Below are 27,279 nucleotides of genomic sequence, written 5' to 3' on the forward strand. Positions count from 1 at the left end.
ACTGCTCTGCCCCACTGCGAGCCACGGAGCGTGCGCATTGCTAGGACATTCTGTAGACCCTGGGGGCGAGGCTTCGCTTCGGCTCCGCCCACCCCTCCTGGTTGTCATAGTGAGGCGGTATTTATTGACATTCTTGAAAGCCCAACCGCTGGAAGCCAGAGGCAGGCGCCATGCAGTACACCGGGAGCAAATATATTGGGGAATATGTAGATGGGAGGTAAGGGTCTTATTTGATTCACTATGTCTTGAACATCTGACTGGGACAAGACATCTATTTTTTTTTTGCCTTTGAAAAGGACCTGTACCCGACACTTGCACAAACTTTATCACTTTTAACTTTCAGAACAACAATTTCAGGTAGGATTGTTCATTCCCATTTTACAGTTCAGAAAAATGAGACTCAGAAAAGTGAAGTAACTTGCTCAAGCGGCAGAGCTGAGATATATTCATTCCATATGTCCTTGTGTGTATGTGTGTTTGCTCTCTGCCAGTTTTAAATATGGGGATAAGAATATTAAAAATGTCCAGATCCTTGCTCTCATGGAGCTTATAACCTAGTTGGCATATTGCCAACAAATAATAAATGAGGAGATGATTTCAGATAGTGGCTTTACCTGAATCTTTCCCTCCTCACAGCAAACCTATGAGATAGCATCATCTCCAGGTGGGAAAAGTGAGTCTCAGAGTAATTACGTAACTTGCCTAAAGTCACCTAGTCCGCATTTAGCAGAACTCTCTACTATAGAGTCTCTGCTGCCGGGCCCTGCAGAGGCTGCACTGAGTTGGGGTCCTTGAAGTCTTCGTGGAGGAGATAATATTTGAATTGGGCCCTGGAGGCTGGGAAGGACTTATGTGGGTGGAGATGCAAGGTGAAGAATGTTTCCAGGCAGAGGGAACAGCACGAGCAAAAACTCAAAGGGTTTATAAGAAGAGTAGGCCATTCAGTTTGGCTGGAGTGTCGGATGTGCCCAGAGGAGAGTGGGAGCGGAAGCTGGAAAGATGGGTCTGGGCTCTGGCACAGAGAGATTTCAATACTGTGCACAATTCTGTGGGTGAGAGGAGCCACTGATAGATCCTTGGCAGGGCTGGGCATTAGAAATCTAATTTATCTCTGCATCCCTCATAGTGCCTATGTCTGCTAGGCACTCAGGAAATGTTGACTGAATAAATAAGAGAATGAATGAATGAATGGTATTTGAGATATGGTCATTGTATCCTCATTATGGATTGAAGTCTTCATGATAAAATAGCTCTCTCTTTATTCTTTTTAACTTACTTGAACTTAGAGTGAAGGCTTTTAGCCTTGAATAAATTAAAGAAAAATGGAAGGGAAGGAGAGACAGAAGAAGGGAAGGAGGGAGAGCAGGAGGAGAGGGAAGGGAGGGAGGCAGAGTGGAGATGGGGAGATCAGGTCAGAGCCCATTGCAGATGTCTCAGTAAAAGGCAGCAGGACCCCAGACCAAGGCAGAGGCAGTGGGGCTTCCAGAAAGAGAAAAATTAAGAAGTTTGGGGATTTCATTGCCAGGACTTGGCAACTGATTGGCCCAGTCCCAGTCCAGTGCCCAGCTCCAGGATTTGAACTTGGAGGATTCTGATGCCACTCATGGAAATTGAACACTCTGAGGAGGGACTGCTTTGGAGGAGGAGAGGAGTTCCATTTTGGGTGAGCGGGCAATGTCTGCAGAAGGTCTGTGGAAGGACAATAATGTCCAATTTGCAGTAAAAAAAAAAAAGGGGGGGTGTCTAATTTCAAAGAAGGATTTATATAGAAACTATGCTTAGAAATAATGTGATCTCAAGCAAAGAGGTAGAGGAAAGAAGGGCTACTCTCTCCTCCAACGTCTTGCAGTAGAGTAAAAGCAAAATCGTGTTTGAGCTCAGTATATGCCTTGCATTCTGCTATAGTTTCCCAGCCATTATCTCACTTAATTATCTCAACAACTTTAGGGGATTGTTGTCATTATCCCCATTTTCACAGATGAGAATCTCAGGCTCAGAGAGGTGAAGGAGCTTGTCCAAGGTCACACGGGCACAGAGAGGTGGAGCCAGGCCTGGACGCCAGGTCTGCATGGCTCAGAAGCTGTGCTTTAACCACAGCGCTCTCCTGCTTTGGGCCTGTGCCACAGTGGCATGTGTCATCCATTCAGTCAGTTCACTGGCCTTTCTGTCTCCTTCATTTCTCACTCAGCAGCTGTTTATAGAGCACCTGTTTAAGAAGAAACATGATTCTAAGAGCCAAGGATACCAAAGTAGTTTTCTCAAGATGCTTTGATTAAATAGGGACAGTGAGGTATACAATTAAGATGTGAGGCAGAAGGTGCTAGGCATCCAACAGAGGCACAAACAAAAGCCTAAAGAAGTTAGGGGTGGTGACCTCCAGTTAATGGCGAAGAATGGAGAATGAAGGAAGGAATGAAAGCACGTTGCTTAAGCGTTCACTATTATGTCAGGCCCTTGACTAGGAAAACTGTTACACGTTATCTGGGTTAATCTTGGGCAATTAACCTTAGCCTTTCACGTGAAGAAACTAGTCAACTGATCAACTGGTTGAAGTGTCCCTGCCCACTGCTCCTGTGGGGGCCTGTCTTGCCCTGGCATGGCACTTACCACACATTATGTAATTGCTTATTTGTGCCCCCCAATAGACTGTGAGCCCGACCCTACGGGTAGGGATGGTATTGGTTTCAACACAGTTGTATCCACGTTATATCCAGCAGACCAGACTCAACAAGACACCTGGCATATAGTAGGTTCACTGTAAATATGTGTTGGAAAAAAGGAAGACACAAAGGAAGGAAGGAAAATAGACAAACAGAAAGGTTTAGGAAAATCTCCAAGATAGTACATCTAGGAAATGGTGATGTAAGATTCAAACCCAAATTTCATACTTTTCCACATATCCCACTTGTGGTGTAATGGGTAGGGGTGAGCTGGTCCTGGCAGGAAAGACACAGAGCCAGCTGCCAGGAAATCTGGCCCTAGTTTCTGCTGCACAGTGCTTACTGTGTGGCTTTGAGCACATCAGTCCCCTCTCTGGGCCATCCAAAGGGTGTTCCTGGGGAAAACGTGAACTCCAGGACAGCCTGTAGGTGTAGGGATGGAGGAACAGACCAAATTCTGCCCACCCCCCTTCAACAACACAGCCCCTCTTATTATTGAGCTTTTGAGGGGAACAAGCAAAAATTTTGGGTTTGAGCAGAATATTGCTGGGACATGAAAGTCTGAGGCACCTGAGGATGGGGTTCCCACTGGGTCTCCCATGCCTGCCAGTTCTGATCCTCCGGCTGCCATGCAGGGCTCAGTGATGTCCCTTTGTCCCTACAGGATGGAGGGCGATGCGGAATACATCCTCCCTACCGAAACAAGATATGTTGGGGAAATGAAGGACGGCATGTTTCACGGCCAAGGAACCCTTTACTTCCCCAGCGGGAGCCGATATGAAGCCATTTGGGAAAAGGGATTGGTTGTTAAGGTAATCAGCCTGGGGAGGGGGCTGGGGGGGAGCCTCAGACAGGAAGAACCCCTGCTGACGCACGCAGCACCCAGGCTACCCCATCGGATACCCTCTTCTCCCCTCCTCTTGATCTCCAGGGCTCTGGGTCCTCTCCTTCTGGGTCCAGAGGGGCCCCTCGAGAGGCCATAATGAGTCTGAATCCTGTTAAACCACTAATTGTGTGACCTTGGGCCCATGACTTCCCCTTTCTGAGACTCCTGTTCCTTGTTTAATAAATTGGGGACAAGAGTTGTATTCGTTTCCTATTGCTGCTATAACAAATTACTACAAACTCAGTGCCTTAAAACAACAGAAACTTATCTTACAGTTGTGGCAGTCAGAAGTCTAAAATAGGTCAGCAGGGCTGTATTCCTCCTGGAGGCTCTTTGGGAGGATCCATACCCTTGCCTTTTCCAGCTTCTGGAAGCTGCCTCCATTCCTTGGCTCGTGGCCACTCATCACTGATCTCCGCTTCCGTCATCACATCTCTCTCCCTTTGCATTTGTTATCACCTTGTCTTCTATCACGCTGACTCTCTTGCCTTCCTCTTATAAAGACCCTTGTGATTACATTACCCCTCCCCCAAATAATCCAGGGGAATCTCACCACTTCAAGATCCTTAACTGAATCACATCTGCAACACCCTTTTGCCACGTATAGTCAACAGATTCACAGGTTCCAGCACTTAGAGGTGGGTATGTTTGGGGACCGTCATTCAGCCTGTCACAATAGTACTCGGCACCTCCCAGGGTGGCTGTGGGAGTCGATGAGGCAGCATATGTGAGTGCTTTGTTCAGTACCTGCTCACAGTAAGCACTCAGCAAGTGTTTGCTTGTACTGTTACTGCCACCGCCACCCTACTATCATGATACGTCATCTACTCCAAAGATTCTTAATCTTGAATTTGTGGGGCCACGGATAGAATTGACGGAGTCAGTAAAAACTCCTGATTTGTACAGGAAAGTTTCTCTGAGTGTGGGACCGGAGTTTTCTTTGGGGGAAGGATCCATAGCTTTCATCAGTTTCACAAAGGGTGTGTACAGGGCTGGCTCATGACCTAAAAAAGATTCAGAAACACTCCTTGTTTTATAGATTGGAGAATCTAAGCCCCAGGAAGGGGATGTGATTTACCCAAGGTCAAACGGTGAATTAATAGTATTGGAATTTCCACCCATGTTTCCTGATGCTCAGGCCAAAGCGATGTCTGCATCCTGGGCTTCCTCTAGCATGAAGGCAGCAAAAGCAAAATGTACGTGTTTGGACAAAGGGCTGTGATGGATGATGGCTCTGACCTTTATAGCTATAATAACCTTAAAAGGATGATAGCAACTTAACATTCATTGAGTGCTTACTATATGCCAGGCACTATGCTACATGCTTTATAGGTACTGTCTCGTTGAATCAACCCTATTAAGTAGGTACCATTATTATCCTAATTTTACAAATAGGAAACCAAGGGCTAGAGAAGGTGGGTCACCTGCCCAGAGTCACATAGTGAGTTGCCATTTTTGAGTGCCAGGCACCGAGCTGAGCACGTTATATCCATTCCTTCTCATCGTCAGAACCATAATAACTATGACGGTATCACTTCTTTTCTGTGGCAATGAGAAAGCCATCTCTTCCCTGACGTATGTCCATCCTTGGCAAAGGACAGCCTTCCTCAGACACCCCTGTGTGCTCCTTGGCCTCCAGGGCACGTACACCTTCTCGGATGGGCTGCAGTACGAAGGAAAGAACTGGCATTACTGCGACACCTACGATCGAAGGTTTTACACGGAGATGTGCCATGGCCTGAAGCCTACAGGTACCCAGGCACCCTCCCTCTCCTTCACACCCAAACTGAGAGGGAAACGAAAGACGGTTTTAAATAAGTGGACCAGGGCCTATTAAAGTAACCCAAGGGAGGAGAGGAATGGGCCAGGGGCCACAGAACACCAAAGAGCCAGGTTCTGGAGCCAGAAAGGGCAGACAGTATATCCAAAATGGCAGATGGGAAAATGACTTGGCGAACTGTAAAAATTAACTTACAAGATAACGTGGTGTAGTTGACAGAGCGTGGAGCCGGAAGGTCTGGGTTAATAGCCAAACAGCCTGAGCAAGTCCACGTCTCTGAAGGCAGAAGCATCCAGAATGCACTGGGGTTGGAGTCAGGCTCACCTGAGCTCAAGCCCTGGCTGTGTGGCCTTGGTCAGTTAGTTGAGCACATGAGCCTCCTTCTCTCCCTGTGCTTTCCTGACACTCCACTCTCCGGTTTTGTTCCTATCCCCAGAATCTTTGCCAGCTCCTCCCCCCAATTATTAATTGTGGGGTTCCCCGGGGCTCTCTGGCTGAGGCCTTCTTCTGTAATCATTCTGTACCCTCTCCCTAAACAAGCGGATTTACTTCTAAGCCTTCAGTTACCATCAGCTTCCAAACTGAAATCAAACTCCCGAGCCTCAGATTCCTGCATCCAGTTTCCCCAACACCTATATTTGCCCATCAGTCAACTTGTCTGCACTCAATCTGTTACCTCCCCACCAGCCCACTGTCCCCCAGGGATTGTTCCCTCAGAGACCGTCACTCCCAGCCCCCCACTCCCCAGACAAGCCAAATCCTGCAGTCCAGCACCTGGTCCTATGGATTCTGCCTCTTAAATATATTCCACTCATTCGTTCATTTACTGAGCACCTCCACATGCCACGCTGGGTTTCCTTCATCTTTTCTGCCTCTGCCCTAGTCCAGACCTCCATCCCTCCATCCTCTCCCCTCCTTTCCCTGGTCTCCCAAGATCCATGCTTGGCCCCCCTCTGGGCCAATCGCAACTCTGCAGCCATTTTTGTCTTTGAAAAACCGGAATCTGATTGCCAACCTCCCCTCCGGCCCCCGCACCCCCCCACACACACACACACATACCCCCTTCGGTGCTCCTCACTACACTGAAGATAAGGTTCCAGATTCTTAAAATGACTTGCGTTCTCTGGCTTCTGATGTCCCCAGCTTCATCCCGCGCTACCCACCCTTCTCAAAGTTTCTCTCTCCTCCCTTGCCAGGCTTGCTTTCTCTCTATTCCTCAAAAAGACCATGCTCTTTCCTGCCATTCCTTCTGTCTGGAATGCTCTAACCCTCTCTCTTAACCTAAGTAACTCCTTCCCATCCTTCAGGTCTCAGCTTAATGGCCCTTTTTCTCGGACGCCTTCCCAGACTAGGCCGGGGCTCCCCATGGCATATCACAGAGCAGCCATGGCTTTCGCCCAGAGTTCTATCATGAGTACTCCGTGTCTCTCTTCCTGAGCCGACTGTGAGCTCCATGAGGGCAGGGTCTCTGTCTCATTCACTGCTATGTCCCCAGTGCCTAGGACACTGCCTGGCACCTAGTAGGTGCTCAATAAAGAGTTGATATCAAACAGGGATGGTAATATTGACATCACAGTGGGGGGTAATGGGGTGCACTTAGGAGAGTTAAGGTGATGACATTTACATTTCCTGAGCACCTGTTCTGTGTCAGACATTGGCTGGGCCCCGGGTGACCAAGAGCTGAGAGGACAGTCTCTGCCTTCAAAAAGCCGCCAGTCCAGATGCCACCTGAGGAGCTTCTAAATGGCTCCTCCTGGGTTCGTTATGCAGGGCCGGGACTTTGTCTCAGGCTGTTCACCCAACCGAGGCCTGAAGAGCCCCTAGCCAAAGGCCCTCAGATCTCACACAGCGGCTGGTTTTGCCAAAGCTGGGCCTCTGCCAGACTTGGAGGCAGTGCCACACCTTCCCTGTACCCTTCCTTTCTCCTTCTGTGACTCCCAGCAGAGCAGCTTGATCCTAGGTACCCGCTTCTTCCCAAGTCACTCAGCACTCTGCAGCAGACCCCTCTAACCAACAGCCATCTCTAGACATTGTTAGGGGAGGGAGAGGGTTATGGCTGCCCCTTTACCTCTCTGAGAATCTGTGAGATGGGCAGGAGCATGAGGCTTTAGGGAGAGAATGGCTGGAAGGCACTTGGCATGGAGTATGTGCTCAGTAATCATTAACAAATGGTGTATTAGTTATCCTCATTAACCAACATAAGAGCACCTACTATGTGCAGGACCCTGAGCTGTGAGCATAGTGCCGTGTGCTCAGTAGGCATCCAGCCCTCAGTCCAGAGGACAGAGAATTATAGGAACCACAAATTAGAACCCGAGAACTTATTTATTCTAACCTGTACCCTTTGCGCAGGCCTCTGCATTCCAAGATATGTAACACACAGAGTGGCATGGCCTGAAAGGTGCACCGACTTCTCGTTCTTTCATGGTGTTTCCAATGTCCCCAGTCCTGAGGGTGGTGCCCAGGCCCTCTGCTCCCCTGATGTTGGCAGATTAACATATAGGTTACAAAGCTGGGTATCTTCCTAGCTGGATAACCTTGGCCAAGTTACTTGACCTGTCTGAGCTGCTTCCTAGCTGGATAACGTTGGCCAAGTTACTTGACCTGTCTGAGCCTCAGTTTTCTTATCTGTAAAATGGGGTACAGGGTTGCTGTGAGAACTAAGTGAAACAGTAGGAGTCAAGCGCTGAACACAATACCTGCTACATAATAAGCACTCAACAAGTGGTAGCTATGATGGTAATTCTGGTGAGAGTCAAGGTTCTCCATTACCTGATCCCTGTCAGCTGACCCGTTTCTCTCCTACCATCCTTCCTTATATGTGCCCTGCTCCACAGGACTTCTGAGTAAAGCGTGATGGCTCGCGCCTCCAGCCTGTGCCCACACCTTGACTGCCATCCCCTCCTAGACATGCCTTCTATCCATAGACATGGCTGACTCGGAGGGATGCTCAGGCTCTCTCGGACTCCAGAAATTGTGCCCTTGTCATGGTGTCCCTAGAAATGGAAGATGGCGTCAAAGAAAGATGACGGAAGTCTAGTTCCCAAGACCCACCTCACGGAGCCATTTTCAGGAAGCTCCTTCAGGGCGCTGCTCCTGCCGCTTTTGCTCCGCGCCCTCAATGGGGAGCGTTTAGACCGACAGAAGGACCAACATTCACATGGGCTACCAGCCAAAAGTGGGCTTTCGCGGGGACCGGGTTTGAATCTGGCCTTGGTGGTGAGGTAATTCTCCATCATATCCTTTCAAGGTATCTCTCAACTCACCAATGAGGACCCGCCTAGAAAAATCCCTGAGGGCTGTTACGACTGTGGAGACGGCTTCTATAACCCGACCACGAGGATCGTCAAGGACTATAAGAATCGCTTTCTGAGAAATGCAGGTATGTTTCTTCTGACGCCCCGTGACACATGTGTTCTCCTCTCTCATCCACACACAGGTTTGTGTATGTGTGCACACACATGCATGCATTTGGTGAGAAAAGCTTTTGCTGACGAAAGACAAAAATGGATTCTCTGACTGTTTCGCTATTTGGAATTCTCATGGCTGTCAAATCTATACATAGTCATAACATTAGTGGTCTATGACAGCACGTAAGGATAGCACTGAAAAGATTAAAATGCTTATTTTTGCATGCTCCCCTTCAACTCATATGTAATGAACACCTACTATGTGCTATATCTATCTATGCTAGATATTAGCACCGAAACCTGGCAAAGCTAGACACGAACCCCCTTCCTTCATGTAGTGGGTAGCAGACAAGTGCTATAAACAGCTGATTACATTCCAGAATAAGCACAACGAAAGGGAGAAACATGGCCCTCGTTGGGGGGACGGGAGGAGGGGTTGGCGGGTCCCAGAGAGGTGGGAATGATGCTGCGGCAGCACAAAGAAGGGCTTCCTAATCGAGAATTGGAAATTCAGAAAAGGTTTCAAGAAGGAAATGACAGAGAAGCTGAGGCCCAAAGAATAATTGGGAGTTGACCACAAGGCTGGGGAAGAGGTTTTCCAGCCAGAGGAGACAGCACACCTACAGGCCTAAGCATAAGTGATACATGAGGTCCAAGAAGGCTGGCTGGCCCCTCAGCCAGGAGAGGACCTTGGAGGTTCCAGAACCTCCGTTTGGTGAGTGAACACAAGCTGATTGTGACCAAACTCACAGGAGGCCACTATCCACCTAAGAACATGAACATTTTCCTTTTACATGGTGATTCCTAAACTTTCTCTTTTCTGGAGTCACAGTCCCACTAGGAATAACAAAAACTGGGGACGGTTTTCCTAGAAAAGCGCCCACACATGCACACACAAAAGCATACATGTGTACACACACACACACACACACACACACACACACACACACACATGAGATCTGCATATAATCTTAGAGGTTAATGGTCCCTCTAATGACCCAGGTCCAGAAACCCTGCTCTATAATGAAAAAGAAACTGCCAGGTAGACCAGAAGGCCGTACTGGCTGCTGAAATCTCTTCTCACTATGCAGAAATTTATGCAGTAAGGTGGTATTTCCTCTCCCACCCACCCCCGTATAAATTAGTTGGGAGATAGGGAAGCAGCATTCCAAGGAACATATTTGGGGAATTTTATGTTAGTATAATCTTTCTTCAGTTGTAGTACAATGCAACTGACTCATTTTTAGCTTTGTTTTTTAGTTTTGAACTGTATTCCAGCCTTGCCTCACTGAGATGACATCCTGGTCCCATAGAAATTTATGGTCTAGTGGGGGAGACAGACACAGAAACATGCAATCACAGCATAATGTGATGTGGGCCCTGGTGGGCGAAAGGCCTGGAGGATGAGGGGGTATTGAGGATGAGTAATAGATCACCTGGCTGAGATGGAGGGTGTCAGTCAGAAAAAAATGGTCCCAGAAACAAAAGTAATGGATCTTAAAGAATGAGTAGGGTTTCATAAACAGGAATGGTGGGGAAGGACATTCCAGGCAGCGGTAACAGCATGTGCAAAGACACAGTGTAACTGAGGAATCAGAAATTGTGTTACAAAAATCCTGTGGGCAAAAGCCATGCTTGATGATAAACTTTAAAGTGCATTATGTGAAAGAATAGATGGAATTTAGAGGATTTTTAGGCCAGTGAAAATACTCTGTATACTATAATAGTGGATACAGGTCATTATACATTTGTCCAAACACACAGAGTGTACACCATAAGAGTGAACCATGACATAAACTGTGGCCTTTGGGTGATTACAATGTGTCAGTGTTGGTTCATCAATTGTAACAAATGTATGGCTCTGGAGGAGATGTCCACAATGGGTGAAGTTATGCATGGGCGGGGGCAGGGGGTATATGGGAAATATCTGCACCTTCCTCTCAATTTTGCTGTGAACCTAAAACTGCTCTTTAAAAAATAGTCTTTAGAAAAATGTGTCATGGGAAGGGAAGGCCAGTCTTAGGAAGTTTGGAGAAGGACGGACTCTGGTGATTGGTCCACAAATACTTGCTGACTACTTGCTGTGGGTCTAGCTCAGTGTTAGGCATGAAGCTGGTAGCAGTGTCATAGAATCTTCTCTCAAGGAGCAAGAGAAATGGACAGTGAAATGGATCCTAACAACACAGAGTTGCCGCAGGAGAACCTAGGAGGGATACCTAACCCTGGAGGCCAGCAGGCTCGGGAGGTTTCCTGGAAAAAGCACGATCTAATGTGAAACCTAAAGAACAGCAGGCAAGTGCAGCAGGGTGGGGGAAGAGTGTTAAAAGCAGAGGAGCCAGATAGCTCAGCTGGTTAGAGGCGGTGCTCTTAACAACAAGGATGCCGGTTCGATCCCGGCATGGGCCACTGTGAGCTGTGCCCTCCACAACTGAATTGAAACAACTACTTGACTTGGAGCTGCTGGGTCCTGGAAAAACACACTTAAATAAATAAAAGTTAAAAAAAAAAAAAGAAAAAGGCAGAGGGAACAGCATGTGCAAAGGATTAGAGATGGGGGAGAACTCTGCATTCTAGGGGGCTACCAAGTAGTTTAGGAGACGAGATAATATGTCAGGGGAAGGAGGCAAAGGAGGAAGCCCAGAGGTGGAAAGGAGGAAATATGGTGGGTAACTTTTCATTTGAGGGCAGTGGGGAGCAAGGAAATGTTTCAGGCAGGTAGATATACTGTCATTGATTTGTCCTTTAGAAAGATTTCTCTGGTTACATATAGAGAAGGGGCCAAAGGGGGTAAACTTAAATAGGAGACCCTTCTGGCAAGATGTCAAGCAAGGGGCATCTAAAGGACCCCAGACCCCTGGTAGAAGCAGAGAGACCTGCGTTCCAGGTCTTGGCCCCGGCTCTCTGGCTGCCTGCTCACTGACTGTCCACCAGCGTCTTCCCTCTCTGGGCCTTTCCCTCCGTCTGTAAAACAAGGGTGTTAGACTGAAGAATTTCTAGGGTCCTATGAGAGTCAATGACAGTGGAGAAAGGTAGCCAAGGGGTATTGTGGTCCTGCTGTTATAGGACAGATCAAGTTCAGAGTGTCCTGCAAACCACTAAAAGGGAGTCTCTGTTCAAGGCCACCTAACCGTTACTCTGGACTCAGCTCACCCTGCCAGGGACTGAGTCAGGCCTCTGGCCACTTACCGTCTTCCCTTTCTCCCCTGCCTTCCGGTCTGCCCCACAAATAGTGCTTCCTGTTGGCATCCTGAAGGCACAAGGGTGCTGGCCAGTGAGGGCCTGAGGTGGGTGACTGGGGCCATCCCACAGTAAATACAGCAGCCTGAGTACGTGCCGCCTGGGGGCTCATTTCATAGGCGGTCACGGGCTGCTGCACAAAGAGGGTTGCCTGTGGAGCCTGTCGGGATGTCTCAGCTCCACCCCTGCCTGGCGCTGGCTTCATTTCCCCACTTGGTCAGCTCCACCCCTGCCTGGCACTGGCTTCTTTTCCCCACTTGGTCAGCTCCACCCCTGCCTGGCGCTGGCTTCTTTTCCCCACGCAGAGAAGCAGGCTTCAGACCAGACTGGAAATCCCTGGACTGCGAAGCTGCAAACTGCCAGCGTGCTTGACAGATCTAGGTTTTCCAGACCTGGGTTTTCGAGAATGGAGAATGCCTTTCTTAACTGGGGAGGATGGTATCTGCTTGCTGGATTGCTGTGAGAATTTAAATCCATCTTTCCACTCATCCAAAAGTCTTTGAGTGCCTACAATGTGCCAGGCTTTGGGGATCCAGGCAGGCAAGAATTCTCTGGGATTGTGATTGTCAAACCTCTGGACCCTGGCTGGTAGTAAGGAAGGGTTTATATCATGACTCAGTACACACACAGACACACACATATGTATGTATTCTTCGTACGTGTGATGGACTATATTTTCTATTTAATTATTTTAAATGCTGATTGCTATTGCGCTAAACTGATTTTACAACCCTCTTAAGGGTCTGAACCCGACATTGGTAGGCCATTGTTCTAGGCAGCCTTCCCAAACCAACCTCTGCCTCCTTCCCTCCCTCCCTCCCTCCGTCCCTTCCTCCCTCCACTACTCTGTCTGGGTTAGATGGCCCTCCTCTCTGCTTCCTAACAGCACTTAGCCTGTGACAGTAGAAGTAGCTTTATTTGCCTGTCTCCCCCACTAGACTGGGAGCTTCTTGAGGGCAGTCACTCTATGTGACTATGTCTGACTGATCACACTGGGTCCTCTGTACCTCGTACAAGTCCCACAAGTCAGCGCTGATTAAATATTTATGACAGCAGGCAGGGGGGCAAAGGACCTGCCTACCAATCCCTCATATTCTTCAACAAATTACACAAAATTCAGCCCCTGGCACATAATAACTTATTCTTTTGAGTAATAAAAGCAATCCATTACAGTCACGCACCACTTAATGATGGGGACACGTTCCGCGAAATGCGTCATTAGGTGATTTCATCGTTGCGCAAACCTCACAGAGTGCACTTACACAAACCTGGATGGGACAGCCCACCACACACCTAGGCTGTGTGGCACGGCTGCTGCTCCTGGGCTACAAGCCTGTACAGCCTGTTACTGTACAAAACAACATGAGATTAAGTCAAGCACAGGAGAAAATGATGCAATCAAGAGACATGGTAAACACGCGACATATGAGCAAACTCTGAAGTAACGAGAAAAAGTATAGTACATACGTAAACCAGTTAGCACCATTGTCAAGTATTATATACTGTATATAATTGTGTGTGCTGTACTTTTATACAACTGGCAGTGCTGTGTTTATCAAGCATTGCCACAAACGTGAGTTTATGACCTTACGATGGCTGTGATGTCACTCACTAGGTAATAGGAATTTTTTAAGCTCCATTATAATCTTATGGGACCAGCATTGTGTATGTATGTGGTCTCTCATCGACCGAAATGTCATTATGCGGCGCATGGCTGTGTGATTTCTCTGCACCTCAAAATGCTCAAAAGCTTAAGCATCAGAAGTCTCCGACCAGTGGCTCTCATGCACAGTGGTCATTGTGGGGGATTCTTGCCAGGCCCGCGCCTTACCTGCTCATTTCCTCTGTACTTTCCCACCATCCCCAGTGGGTCATTTTCAGGAGCCACGCTTTGCAATGAGGACACCTGGTGTCAGACAGGTTAATGACTTGCTCCAGGTCACAGCTGGTGACAGAGTCAGAGTCAAACCCAACCCTGCCCAAACACCGTTCTTTTCCTTCTTCTTGCCAGCTTTGTGTCGTCGTTTGGTCTTCCCTCAGCTGTCTCTGCTCCTAGACAGGGCCATGCCTCATTCACAGTTTTGCTCCTCCACCAAGCACAGTTCCTGGCACCCAGTGGGGCCGCAGTGATGTTCCTAAATGAATGGAAAGGTCCATTTTTAGAATTGTAAGACAAAAATAATGCAGTTCCCAAAATGAGATGCTACTGTTTGATAAAGTGTCCTCTACACACTGTGGGCCAATAAAGAAGCATTTGAAGATATTTGGGACAATTACCTTTGAGATTGGTGGGAAACTGGGACATGAACTCTAACCCTTCACCCCTTCATGCCTCTCAGAAAGGATGAGCCAGAGCCATGCTGGCAGCTTGTACGCGTGTGTCTTCGTGAAGCTGTTGCTTGCCTCAACGTTACTAGCAGGAATCATTTGCAAACTAACTGCATCACTAATCCTTACTCCCTCCCCGCAATTAATGACACCCCAGGCGAGTGTCTCAGATGAAAGGCACATTATTAATATTCAAAGGAAAAAAAACCTCGTAACCATTTTAACATATACAACGAACAATGAGCTAAATTTGCTTTGTGGAAGACAGAGAGTGAGCATCCCAAATGAGTTTATGTGAAAGCCGAAATTCTTCCCCGAAAGGTCTCAGTACCATCCTCAAAGAATATCCTGATCATCAGAAATGCCGTCGAGATTCCCGCCAACATTATCCCCTTTGTTGTCTGAAATGCCGAATCAAGCACATCTGGCAAATGTCCTAGAGCTCACAAATCTTTCAAACAGCGTGTAATTCCCAATGGTTAAAGAGATAACGCCACGCTTAATGCTTAATCGCTTAATCGTGCTGCTCTTCAAAATAGCACCAACTTTCCTTCAATCAGAAACAATGGCTTGGGCTTCTTAAAAATATCACATACAAGTGATTATTCGTAGAGGGCCGCTTTGCTTGAACCTGTGGGTTACAGACGGAATCTAAAATCAAGATTACAAGTCTCATTTGAATGCATGCTCCGTTAAGTGGACAAGGAAGAAGGGGTGTGAATTGGGGTCCAAAAAGGGGCCTGACCTGTGTGATTTGCGGTCTTTGGGAGGTGACTCTCTGGCCGCCCCAGATGAGGAGAGAGAGGATGAAGATGAGACCTTGACTGAGCATTTACCAGGCACCGGCGACTCAACCGAGGGTGAGGGGAGTGTTCGCACGATCCCTGTTTGACAAGTGAGGAAGCTGAGGCTCAGTGAGGTTAAAATATTGCCCCCAGGAAATTTGGCAGGATTCGCACTCAGGCCCCCGCCTCCAGAGTTTTTCATTTTTGTACTCTGCCAGGCAAGGTCCAAGATTATCTGTCCACAGAGGCAAGGACACGGCCATGACCAGACATGGGTGTCTGTCTGCTCCTATCCAACTGTATGAAAGGTGTGTTGTGAACACCTATAATAGAAACGAAAGATCACGTGGTCTTCTGAAGTCTCTCTTGGATCATTTAAACAGCTGAAAACTGGAAACATCCCAAATGTCCAACAGGAGGGAACTGATTAAATAATAGAGGGTGTGTTCTTACAATAAAATACAATGCAGCTGTTAACGTGATGGTGAAAGAATGGATCTATTGATATGCAGAAGTGTCCATATTTTCTCTCAGGTGGAAAAGCAAGCTAATAATGGTAACCAGCACTTGCTGCGTATTCACTGTGTTCCAGGCACTGGTTTGAGCACTTCACATATTTTATTTTATTTCATTTAGTCCTCACAGCAACCCTGTGAAATAGTAGTCTTGATTATGGTATTTCCACTTTACAGATGATGAAACTGAGGGTGGTCCCATAAAATTATAACAGAGCCGAAAACTGAGGCTCTGCCCACAATTACACAAGCGATGAGTGGGAGAGCTGGACTGTGAACCCAGGTCTAGCTGACTCACAGCTAAAGATGGCGCTTGAGCTGCTTCTGAACAAGAAGCTGGGGTTTACTAGTGAAAGAAACAATGAACTGAGGGCCTTCCTTGCAGACCAGAGATATAAAAATACCCCAGGAGTGTAAGATGGTGGGGGGGGGTGGGTTCTTTTTCTCTCAAGAGTTCTCTGCCCACTTTATTGCTCAAAATCTGGCCAAAGAACAAGAGTCTTTTAACGTCACTGACAAACCAAGACTCCTCTAATCTTGAAGCCACTGTCTTCACCTGGCAGGTGAGAAACCAGAGAGCCGGAGAGGACAAAACACCTGCCGGACCCCACACAGCCTGTCTGTGATAGAGCCCGGGCTGGACCCCCCCTTTCCCACTGCCAGCTAGGCCTGCTAAGGAAAACCCAGGCTGTCTGTCCATGATGCTTCCCTTGCGGGTTCTGCAAAATGGCTCAGCGAGTCTCCTGTACAGCCCCTCCCACCATCATCTCTCCACGAGACAAAAGGCAATTTACCCAAATGTTATAATCACCTGGAGGCTGGCACACAAGAGCATCGCTGCCTTATCTGTGGTATTGTTCGCAGCACCATAATGAAGGCTTTGTGAGGGATAATATCACACTTGTAACTGCCAAATACAATGCCCACACAGATCACACACCCCGCCAGCAGACTTGGGCATCTGCCTCAAGCAAAAGGGGCACAAAGGGAAATGAGGAGTCCTGAACGCCTCCACTGTGCCAGGGCCATGGCCCTTCCCCATCCTTTGAGGAATACGTCAGTATCTCTATTTGGCATATGGGGAAACTGAGGCTCAGAAAGTAAGTTATTTACTGAAAGAGGCAGCTAGTACAGGGAGGAACGGGGATTTGAACCCAGGTCTCTCTGATACCAAAAGCCATGCTCTGAACCAACGAGATATGCTGTGGTCATTTCTGAGTCATGAACCTCTCTGAGAAGCTGGGCAAAGCTATGGACCTTCTCCCCAGAGAAGTACACTTGAAGACATGGACAGAATCTTGCTCTAGGAATAACCGCCTGCCCCAGCTTGCTGCCTCAGCCTGCTTGACCTGCGGGAATTGCCTCTTGTCCTCCTTTCTGCCCATTCCAGTTCCAAAGGCCCTGGAAATCCCCCTAACAGCCTGTGCCCATCTCATTCTGGTAACACTACGTCCCCTGCCCCGCCCGCCCCCCTCCCCGTGGTAGCCTCCTGGAGGCATCCAAATGATACAGCTTCCCCTTCCATGGCTGCACCGCAGTGGTTTGTTTCATCTCCTTTAATAGAAGCGAATGCAAGGCCAGAACACAGCGGGCAGGAGTCTCACTTCTATTCCTCAGCCTGAGCTCCGGACCTCAGGGCAGTTGGCTGAGAGCCCCACTCCGCCGCCGGGCCTGGAGAGCCAGGCAGGGTTAGAGGCCCGGCTTGAGAGACAAACATCTGCCGCCAGATCCCAGCTCTGCCGTTTGCCGGCTCTGTGACTTACGCTAGTCTCTTAACTTCTCTGAGCTTCGCTTTCCTCAGCTGAAAAATGGAGGTAGAAATAGGACCTTCCTTCCAGGGTTGTAGTGAGCGTCACTGAGATGATGCAGGGGACACAGCAAGAGTGTGGCTGGTCCGTGATGCGCCTAAGGTCCACCCGTGATCACAACTGGGATTCCTCTGCACCCAGTGTGAGGGTGCTGGTGGAGAAGCAGAGGCTCCCGTAACCCCAAGCCCCAAATGGAGGAGCTAGTGTCGCTTTGGCACACTGCCCTCTGGCCTCCTTCACCTGCTTTTGGTGCGGGTGCCCAGACTGGGCTGCAGGCCGGTGGGTCCCTGACCTCTGTCCAGCCCTAGGCCTTGTTCTGAACGTGTTGCTCATCCTCCTCCTCATTTTCTATCCACCCAAGACCCCCCCAGACCCAGGCCTTCACTGAGCCCCTGCAGGTACCAGGCATCGGCATCTGGCAGCTAGAGGACAGCGGGCCAAACTGCCTGTCTCTTTCAGTCCATTGTCCACATGCAGTGGGAGAGCAGGGACAGAGGTCAGAGCAAAGGCGATGGGGTCAGGCCAACCGAGTGACCCTGGCCTCGGCACCTTGCTCCCCTGAGCTGCGTGTGTACAGTGGAGCGGTAGGCATCATGCACACGTTTAGAGAACACACATTCAATGATGAAAACTAAAAGCGGGGGTTGGCGAAGCAGGAAGAATAGCAGTACCGGTGTTGGGGTTGGGGACTTGGCATCCTCTCCCACTCAGCGCGCACTAGCTCCGCAGTGAGTGTGGGGAGACGTGAATCAGCTGGTCTCCGGCCCGTGTGCTTCCTGTCACGTGAGCACCTTGCCACACACAGGATGATTCTAGCATAAAGGATTTTTTTTTTTTTTTTTTTTTTAACCAACATGGTCTGCATCTGGACCTCAACAGCATTGTTCCAGCAATGTCACAATACTGTGTGGCACTTAATGAGATGTCCTTCTCCAGATCGGGGGCTTTCTAAGAGATCCCCAAGGGTCATTATGGTGATGGGCACTTTTCCCTTTACCTGCCGACTGGAGGACCTGAAACTCCGGCCTGAGACAACACCAGCTGTGCCTTCCGCAGGGTGTTTGTAAGGATTGCACGAGATCAGGCCTGCCAAGTGCAGGGCATGGCGCCTGGGACATGAAAGCGCTTCCTAAAACTGGGTAGCGAGGGTCCTTGCCCAGTCACAGCCCTAATCCAGCCCAGGTCGTTTCAACATATTAAAACAAAACACATCCATACTCCCACAGAAATACATACATATATATGTGTGTGTGTGTATTTGCTGTTAAAACTTTCAAAGGATTTTTAAAACTCTGCTTGGTAAATTGTTTGACTACCAGTCTTTAACAATTGGCTGTGATTTCTGGAGAGCCATGTGCACACTGGAGAACGCTTGCAAAATGAGGAAACCAAGCTTACAAATTGGTTTTAAGTATAATAAAATTGTTTTGATTTCTAAATTTAATAATTAATTAAGCCTGAATGCATTAATTATAACATTTATTAATTTCAGCTTTATAGTTTCTCTTTTCATATTTTAGAGTCAATCATTTTTCCATGCCTCTTACATGTGAACAGGCCTTGAAAAGCTTGTGGGTGCTGGGCCCTGCACCTGTAGGTGAAGCAACCTGGACTAATCCACGCCCCACCCCCAAGCCCTCCACCCACCCCGCCCAGAAGATGCTCTTTACAGCAGAAAGCAAGAACAGCCCCAAGGGCCACCCCGCTCCTTCCTTATGGCAGGCTCTGCCTAGACAATGACCCCTCAGTCAATACTGGTGATGCCGTGACCTTGGCCTCTGGCCACCACCACTGGCAGCAAAGTTCAAAGCCTCTTTCTTGTCAGGAGTTGTGACAAAGATGCCAGGGCGTTGCCACCCTCACTACAGTTCACTGGCTCCATTCAGGGTCTTGGCCTTGCCCCAGCAGCTCACATAGTCCTGCATTTGCACAGAGGGTGGGGCCAGGCTTTGGGGACAGGCACCTGTCCACAGGCTGGGGCGCCGGGTTTGCCATGCACCTCCAATCCCAGCCTGGAGCCATGGTTCACACAGGAGCCCTCTGAGAGCAGCCGTGACCCCAGGACAGGAGGGCAGCCCTCACACCAGAGCCTGGCCCGCCTGGCACTTGGAGGAGCACTGGACGTCTCTGGGGGTTGGATGTGCCGCCTCCCTTGGCATCTGATCACACACACACTCAGAGTCAGGTACTCACCCAGCCGCACTGCATGTCACATGCCCGGTGACCATTGCCATGCAGGCACTTTCTCCTCTTCGCCCCACACCTCAGGCATAGCCACTTGCACACTCACAGCACACATCTATTCACATCTGCACACACACGCTCACACTCAAATTCCCACACATGTTCATCCAATTGGATGGAAACAACGCCCATGTGTGCCCATGCACACATAGCCTCATTAAGTGTGACTTTTACACCAGCACAGAGCCCTTCCCCTCTCTGCCCTGGTGGAATGAAGTGGGAAAATCATGTCACCCCCTCTAAGCCTCAGTTTCCTCCTAGGTGCTCAGCCAGAGTGAGCTTCCCGAGGCAAGACGCCTTGTTCCATCTCGGTCCCCTCCCTTTCCCAGTCCCCACCCGAGCCACCCCCGAACCCCGCCACAGGGTGGGAACTGCATAGCACTAGTGACCGCAGGTGTGCTTGGCTCAAAGGCGTGCTGAGAGGTAGCAGAATCCGGCTTATGGGTGCCCATAACCTGAGTCTGCCTGTTTGTCCTCTCTGGGTTCTCCTGCCCTGGCCTGCCTGCCTCGCTTTGAGCAAAAATCATTAGCTGAGCCGCAGCTCTTGATCCTTAAGACGCTGATCCTTTTGTAAAGGCCTCCTCCTCCCCTGCAGGGAACCAGAAGTCCCAGGCTGCTCTGAGCGAGTCCTTCAAGATCTCGCCCTTGATGGCATCCAGCCTGGGAATTAAAGACCCGTCAAAATGATGATCCTAGCTGCCACTTCCGGGGTGCCCGCCAGTGCCCTTCATCCTGGCCAGTCCTCATTCTGCCCTTGCAGGAGTTCTGGTGAGAGCCACTATGTAGACAAGGAGCCCAGCTCAGAGAGGGAGAGCAATGTGTCCCCCATCACCCAGCAAGCTGGCGTCCGGGCTCAGCGCCAGGCCCAGAATTCCCCGTCTATACTGTGCTCTCACACGCGACCTGAGGGCCCACCTCGCAAAGACAACTTCGGGCTTTTCTTTCGGTTTGGGGCATTTCCTGCACACCAAGCACTGTGCTAAGCACTTTTCAGGAATGATCTCACTTGATCCTCACAGGAAACCTTCCAGGCAGGCACCTTCATCGATAAGGAAGAGGCCCCGAGAGGGGCTGTGAGCTGCTGGCGGCCGAGCTCCAGGGCCTATGCTCTTAACTAGTATCACGTCACACTGCCCCTGCCAACTGGCCAGGGGACTGATAGTGCTTTGCATCTGTTGTGAGGTTTGCAGGCTCTGTTCTCCCTTTAGCACTGCATGACCTGAAGACGGCACGAATGTCACCCTTGGTGACCCGGGCCCTGCTTGGTGGCCTGTGCTGGCCTGCTCCTCCCGCCCTCACTGTGAGGCAGGCCCCAGGCCAGCCAGGGCTTTGAGCTTCCCGAGTGCGGTTGGCGCCCAGGTATGAGCCCAGACAACCTATCTTCTCCACATGGTAGGGCTGCTCAACCCATGGCCTCAAGACAAAAGAGGAAACAGAAGCTGGCGGCCTTGGCCCTGCACTTGGCATGTCTGCTTTGCCCTCTCAGGAGCTCCGTTTGCTGAGGGAGGGAAAGAAATTCTTCCTCCTTTGTCCAAATCCCACAGGGTAAACCTATTACTTTTATGTACCCAAATTTACATTACTTCATTCATTCATTCACTTTATATTTATTCAATACTTTTCAAGTGCCAGATCTGTGCTGGGACCTGAAAACCTGAAGTGAATCAGACATGGCTGCTCCAGGCTGGTGGGGGCAACTATGACCGACAACATGAACTTGGCCTGGGTCGGGGAAGGTGACGTCCAGGCAGGGCCCATGGGGATGGAGGACAGCCAGGAGGGCACGGGCCCCAGCCACACACATTCATAAGGGGCCTTAAGTTTGGATTGTGACAGAGCTAAAAGAAGAGAGCGCTAAATTCACACCCCATTTCCTGACCACACAGCCCTTAGTGCACTGTGGATTTATACTTCTTTGAAAGAAATCCTGGAATGGCACACTTACATTTGGTTGTTTATGACAAAAGCGTTAATTTGCCAAATGTACAGGTTTAAAATATACTGCAATTGTCATACTCTTGTTTGAGCCTTTCTTCACTTTTATGTGCACTAAGGCCCAGAAATGGGAGGTGCCCTGGGCCTCTCTGTTGAGCCCCAAGAGACCCTGTACCTCAACCAGGTCCTGAAAGAAAGGGTGTTCCCTTCAGAGGAACAGCATGTACAAAGGTACAGAGGCCCACGGGTAACTGCATTACCTCAGGGTGTCTGCATTTTACAGTGTGAGGCAAGTGGGGGAGGGAGGCAGGCTGGGAAGCAGGAAGGACCAGAGGGTCTTGACATTTAGGTGGAGGAGTGGGGAGCCTTTTCAGGGAAGGCTTCTCAACAGGGGAGCCCATGGTCAGATCTGAGGTCTCTCTCACAGCCAGCTCCTTTTCTCTATAATAATCCCAGTTCTCCTAGTAATTGGTGAGACTCATTGGGGATGGGGGTGGGAGGTGGCTATGCAGGTGGCAGCAAGGTCACTTCCAAAGCTTCAGAACAAGAATAAAGAAATCTTTCTGCCCCAAAGGCAGACAGACCTAAACCTAAAGAGGGCCTGAGTCAAACCTTTGCACAACACTCCCCGCTGAGTCTCAGTCACCTCTGTCCCCCAGAACTGGGCTCAGGGCCCATCACAGGATTGGGTTGTTGATTCATTCGTTCATTCATTCGTTCATTCATTCAACTGGTGTGAACTAAGCACTCCCTACGTGCCAGATACTCATTTTAAACCCTGGTGACACCACAGTGAACAAGCAGACAAGACTCCTGGAGCTTGCAGTTTGCACGGGAAAGGCAAGTGACATATAAACAAAGAATTGCAGAGAGGCGTGCTATGAGGAAGATAAAATGAAGACAGGTTGGAGTGACCGGGAGTGAAGGCAGTTAGATTAGGAATCAGGGAGGAAGTGACATTGGAGCTGAGACCTGGATGCCGAAAAGCAGGTGCTCAGGTTTCCTCAGTCTTGCCCTCATGTCCTTTTTCTCTTTGAGGCGCCCACATTACATTTAGTTGTCATGTTGCCTTCGGTCCTCTTGACTGCGACGGCTTCTCACTAGCCTCGTTTTTAATGACAGTTTTGAGAAGTACTGGTCAGGGATTCTCCAAATGTCCCTCGATTGGAATTTGTCTGATGTCTTCCTCATGATTAGACTGTCATTAACGGTTTTGGGGAGGAAGAACCACAGAGCTAAAATGCCATTTTCCTGATATCGTGTCACAGCTTCAACTATCCACACGGCTGATCACTGTTGATGTTGACCTTGATCACCTGGACGAGGAGTGTGTTTGTCAGGTTTCTCCACTGTCAGGTCACTGTTTCCTTTCCACGCCTTTTCCATACTGTCCTTTTTGGGAGGGAGTCACTATGCAGCCCACACCTAAGGAGTGGGGAGCTATGCTCCATCTCCTTGAGGACAGAGCACACACATAAATTATTTGGAATTCTTCTGCACAGGAGATTTGCCTATTAGGCATTTTTACCAATTTTTTTATGCCGGGTCTTTTTTACTGTTTAGAAGTTCAAGAACCCTACTGGTATTTCTAGGAACCTAGAAATATTTTATTTCAATTACTAAAATGCATGAAATTACCAAGGCATTAAATTGGAGGGTAGGAAAAAAAGCCAATAATTATTTTTATTTTTCCTATTGTCAGTACACATTAATGACAGATTTGGGAAATACTAAAAATAGAAGAACCTCTCCACTCCCACTGCTCACAGCCGACGATTATTCACATTCAATTTATTTTTCTTCATTTTTCTTCTGTGCACAATATTTTTTACACAGATTATACCATCTATGTAATTTTGTTTCTTGCTTCTTCCCACTTTTTTTTTTTTTGCTTATTATCGTATCAAAAACACTTCTCCTGTGTTGCAATATAGACTTCCTAACCATATGTTTTCAGTAGCTGCTAAATATTTCCTCACATGGCTCACCCCTCCACCCCCAAAATGCTTAACTCAATGCTTGGCCACATAGTCACTGTTTAGAAATAATTTGTTAAATGAATGAATATATGACAAAGTCATCATTCTTTTGTTTTTAGAAATGTAGGTTATTTCAGTTTTCTTGATTCTAAATAGTAGTGAGACAGATTATTCCCTTAGGACAGCGTCCCAGAGTGGAATTACTGGGCCAGTAGGGTGCAAAACTTTTCAAGATAAATGCACCAAACCAGAAATGTCCCTCCCTTCTCCTGGAACCACTGGCAATTGTGCTGAGGGTAATAATTTACAATTGATTGAAGAGTTTGTGGGGTGGTTCCTCCCCTCTGTCTTTTTCCCCCCTCTGCTCCTCCCCTCCTGCCCGAAAAAGGGGAGAAATTATCTGAGAAAGTGAAGATGTTCTCACACAATCATATTAACATATTCCAACAATTGCAATTTGCAAAATAGTAATCACAACTCCCTGGATCTGGGAGGCATTAATCAAAGCTGCAGGTTTAATTCCATTTTAAATATTGATGAAATGTGCTTAGGATGCCTCACCCTGGCATGGCGGGCCGGGAGCTCCGAGGGCCACGGGAGGCGGAGGGAAAGAGGGGTTGGCGAGCAGCTGCTGGGAGGGGGAGGCATCTGTGATTCAAATTGGTGGCTATGCAGCCAGGTAGAGAGTGAAAGGGGTACTGAAGAGGCTGTTAAGTCCATTGCTGTCAATCTGTAACCATCGGGGAGGGGACCGAGGACTGGTTCAGCACAATAAACCCAGTTTGTCTGGTTTCAGGGGTTACCACTGAAGAGGTTGCAGCTGCACTGATTCGAATAGCCTGGAGACTTCAGAACTGTAATTATCAACCAGGCTGCTCGCGGTGTGGCAAAAGTGGGCTTCACCAGTGCTTAACTCTTTGTGTGCCACTGTTCTCTCGCCCCCGGGGTTGGCAGACATTTTCAGATTCCCAGGCAGCTGCCTCAGGGGAAACTGAGGCCCACCGGCTACTTAGGGCAGTCCTCAAAGCCTGCCAGGTAGCCAGCCTTTTCCCTTAGGTCACATACGAAGAAAGTGAGGGCGGGGGATGGGGCGAAGGAGGCTCTAGCTCTGAGGGCAGCCTGGCCTCTGGCACCTTCATATCTGCCCTGGAATAGGAAGTCGGGCTTTGGAGTCTGACGAGCCTTGGTTTGAATTTCACTGGACGGGGACGTGGGACAAAGCTCATCCCCTCTCTATGATGGGGGTAATCTTCCCTACTCTCCTGGGCCATCACAGATTCAATGAGATCTGGTGTTTGTAAAGCATGGAGCACACAGTAGGCTGTTAGTAAGCCTCCATCTCCCTGATCTTGTGCCTGGTACTTTCACAGAAGAGGAAGGTGAGCAGGGGGATCTCATTTGGAGCACAGGATCTCTGCTGGCGCTCCACATTTCAGCTCTCAGGGAGTTCCCTGGTTCTCTAGCTACCGCCATTTGGCACCCAAGGAGGATGGGTAGTCCCACCCTCCCATCTCTTAGGCGGGAGGCACTGGGTAAGGAGAGGAGGCAAAGGCTCCTCCACTGCTACAGCCCTGAGAACTGCTTGAGGGTAGGGATTTGGGCTAGTCTCTTTGACCCAGGGCATGGCACGGAAGGAAAGCAGGAATGAGGGGGGGACAGCAGGCAGGCAGTGTGGTGCTAAGGAAAAAACACAGGCTTAGCTGGGAGTCATGGGGAATGAAGTATGTATACAATCTGGTGACCCTCCTCCTGGAATATAACCCCAGAGAAATTCTTCCACTTATCTGTGAAGGGCTGTGCCCAATGTTTGTCCCCACCATTATTCGTGGTATAATACCAGGAGGCAGAAGCAACTTGTGTCTCCACCACTGGGAGGATTGATAGTAAAATGTGATGAAAGCCCACGTGGAATATTAGGCAGCAGTAAGAAGCCAAAAAGAGAAAAAAAAGGACAAGAAGAAGCTATAGAATGGGAGAATTAGGAAAGATCACCAAGAGCAAAGATACGTCACTAGAGACCAAGGTTAAGATCACCCACACCCTCGTATTCTCAGTTACTATGTGCAGATGCAAAAGTTGGACAGGGAAGAAGGCTGGTAGGAAAAACAAAAAAAAAGCTTGATTCACTTGAAATACGATGTTAGAGGAGAGCTCTGCGGACACCCTGGAGAATCAAAAAGATGAACAAGTGGGTCCTAAAGCAAATTATGCCTGAAACATCACTGGAGGCAAAAATGACCCAACGGAAGCTGTCCTACTTCGGGCACATGGTGAGAAGGCAGGGTTCTTTGGAAAAGACAATAATGCTGGGAACTAGATGGCAGAGGAAAAGAGGAGGATGAGATGATTGACTCCACCCAAGAAGCCATGGGCGTGAGTCTACAGGAGCCGAGCAGGGCTGTGAGGACAGGACATGGTAGACCTCAATCATTTGAAGCTGACTCAATGGCATATAACACACAAGAAGCAAACGACTAGATGTACTTGTAGCAACAAGAATAGATCTTAAAAATTCAGTGTTGAGTGAAAAAAGTGAGACAATGAAATTCACAGCACAATGCCATTTGTGTAAATTAAAACCACATTTGCACACAAAACAACAGTACATATTTTACAGAGCTGCATGCATTTTTACGGGTATCTATCCACCATTAGAGTCTCTATCGTGGTTGGAGGAGGGGCTGGGTGTGGATTCGGGGGATAAAGGGGAAAAATAAAGCCAGTCTGCAGAGGGACCTGGCACAGAGAGACGACGGTGACATGCTACAGGCTGAAGAATGTGTTTCACTCAGCTCTCTCTGAAGCTCAAAACACAGCCCAGGCTTATATTACAGGCAGACACCCCTAGATACAAGTTCTGGGCTTTCCCACGTACTAAGCCTATGGCTGTGAACAAGGGACTTGACCTCTCTGAGCCTGTTTGTCCATCCATGCAATGGTGAGATCGCTGCCATCGTTTGGTCACGAGGATTAAATTATGGGAGATAAATGCGTGTAGAACATCAGCTCCTACATTCACCATTCAAAGAACCTGAGTAAACAGAGGCTGTCAGCTCCCCGGGGGAACCGCAGGTACTTTGAAGGGTCCAGCGTGGAAAGCCCAGAAAGGAAACTAAGATCTAAAGGGTCTGGCTCCTAGCACTGCTGGCAAGGACTGGACCGCCTGGAGGTGCCGTGTGTGGATGTCACACTGGGCAAGTGCCCTTCGAGTCCCTGTCAGGTCTTCCCAGATCAGAGCGGCCATTCAGTGTCACACCTGCCTCCATCAGCAGCATCTACCATCTGTAACCCCTTTTGTGTTCCATTTCCCCAAGGCCAGGCACTCACAGGCGACTGAAGGATCTGGTTTTAATGAAAGGTCTGTTCCTTCCCAACACGGAGCTAAAGAGACAGGCCACCAAGGCCACTCCCCTATTGAAATGCACCCGCTTCCCGAGACCCGACCTGGGGGTCCCCCAGGGCAGGAAAGGCCCAGCAAGCCCCAGGCATGTCCAGCTCTCCCTCTTCCCTTGCAGATGACGATGAGCATGAATGGATTATCCGGACGTGTCGCAAGGGCTGGGACGAGATCGTGGGTCACAGGCCCAAGCTGTGAGTGCTGCAGCTGCCTCTGCCAGGTTTCCTTCTGCTCCACTGGCATTGGCTGGCCCGGGGGCAGGCTGTAGTTCCAAAACATAACTTTTGACTCGGCAATAAAGGCTTTCTGCATTCA

The 27,279-nt window shown here is 48.9% G+C and overlaps 1 protein-coding gene across 2 annotated transcripts; it reads left to right on the plus strand.

Moving 5' to 3' along the window:
- The first annotated feature begins 71 nt into the window (after positions 1–71).
- On the plus strand, positions 72–27,279 carry MORN5 (MORN repeat containing 5). Of its 2 annotated transcripts, XM_019731235.2 has the most exons (5): positions 72–217; positions 3,325–3,472; positions 5,186–5,297; positions 8,577–8,708; positions 27,083–27,279. In XM_019731235.2, exons 1-5 carry the CDS (start codon positions 171–173, stop codon positions 27,160–27,162), a joined length of 519 nt encoding a protein of 172 aa, XP_019586794.1. In that variant the 5' UTR covers positions 72–170; the 3' UTR covers positions 27,163–27,279. The 2 variants fall into 2 exon arrangements, with proteins under 2 accessions (XP_019586794.1, XP_019586795.1); XM_019731236.2 differs by lacking the exon at positions 5,186–5,297.

The sequence above is a fragment of the Rhinolophus sinicus genome, linkage group LG04 (assembly GCF_036562045.2).
Source record: "Rhinolophus sinicus isolate RSC01 linkage group LG04, ASM3656204v1, whole genome shotgun sequence".
In the NCBI taxonomy this organism is placed as follows: Eukaryota; Metazoa; Chordata; class Mammalia; order Chiroptera; family Rhinolophidae; genus Rhinolophus; species Rhinolophus sinicus.

Coding starts and splice junctions, on each gene's coding strand:
- MORN5 (XM_019731235.2), top strand. CDS start 171: ATGCAGTACACCGGGAGCAAATATATTGGGGAATATGTAGATGGGAG. Junction 3,473..5,185: donor AAAAGGGATTGGTTGTTAAG/GTAATCAGCCTG, acceptor CTTGGCCTCCAG/GGCACGTACACCTTCTCGGA. Junction 5,298..8,576: donor CCATGGCCTGAAGCCTACAG/GTACCCAGGCAC, acceptor TATCCTTTCAAG/GTATCTCTCAACTCACCAAT.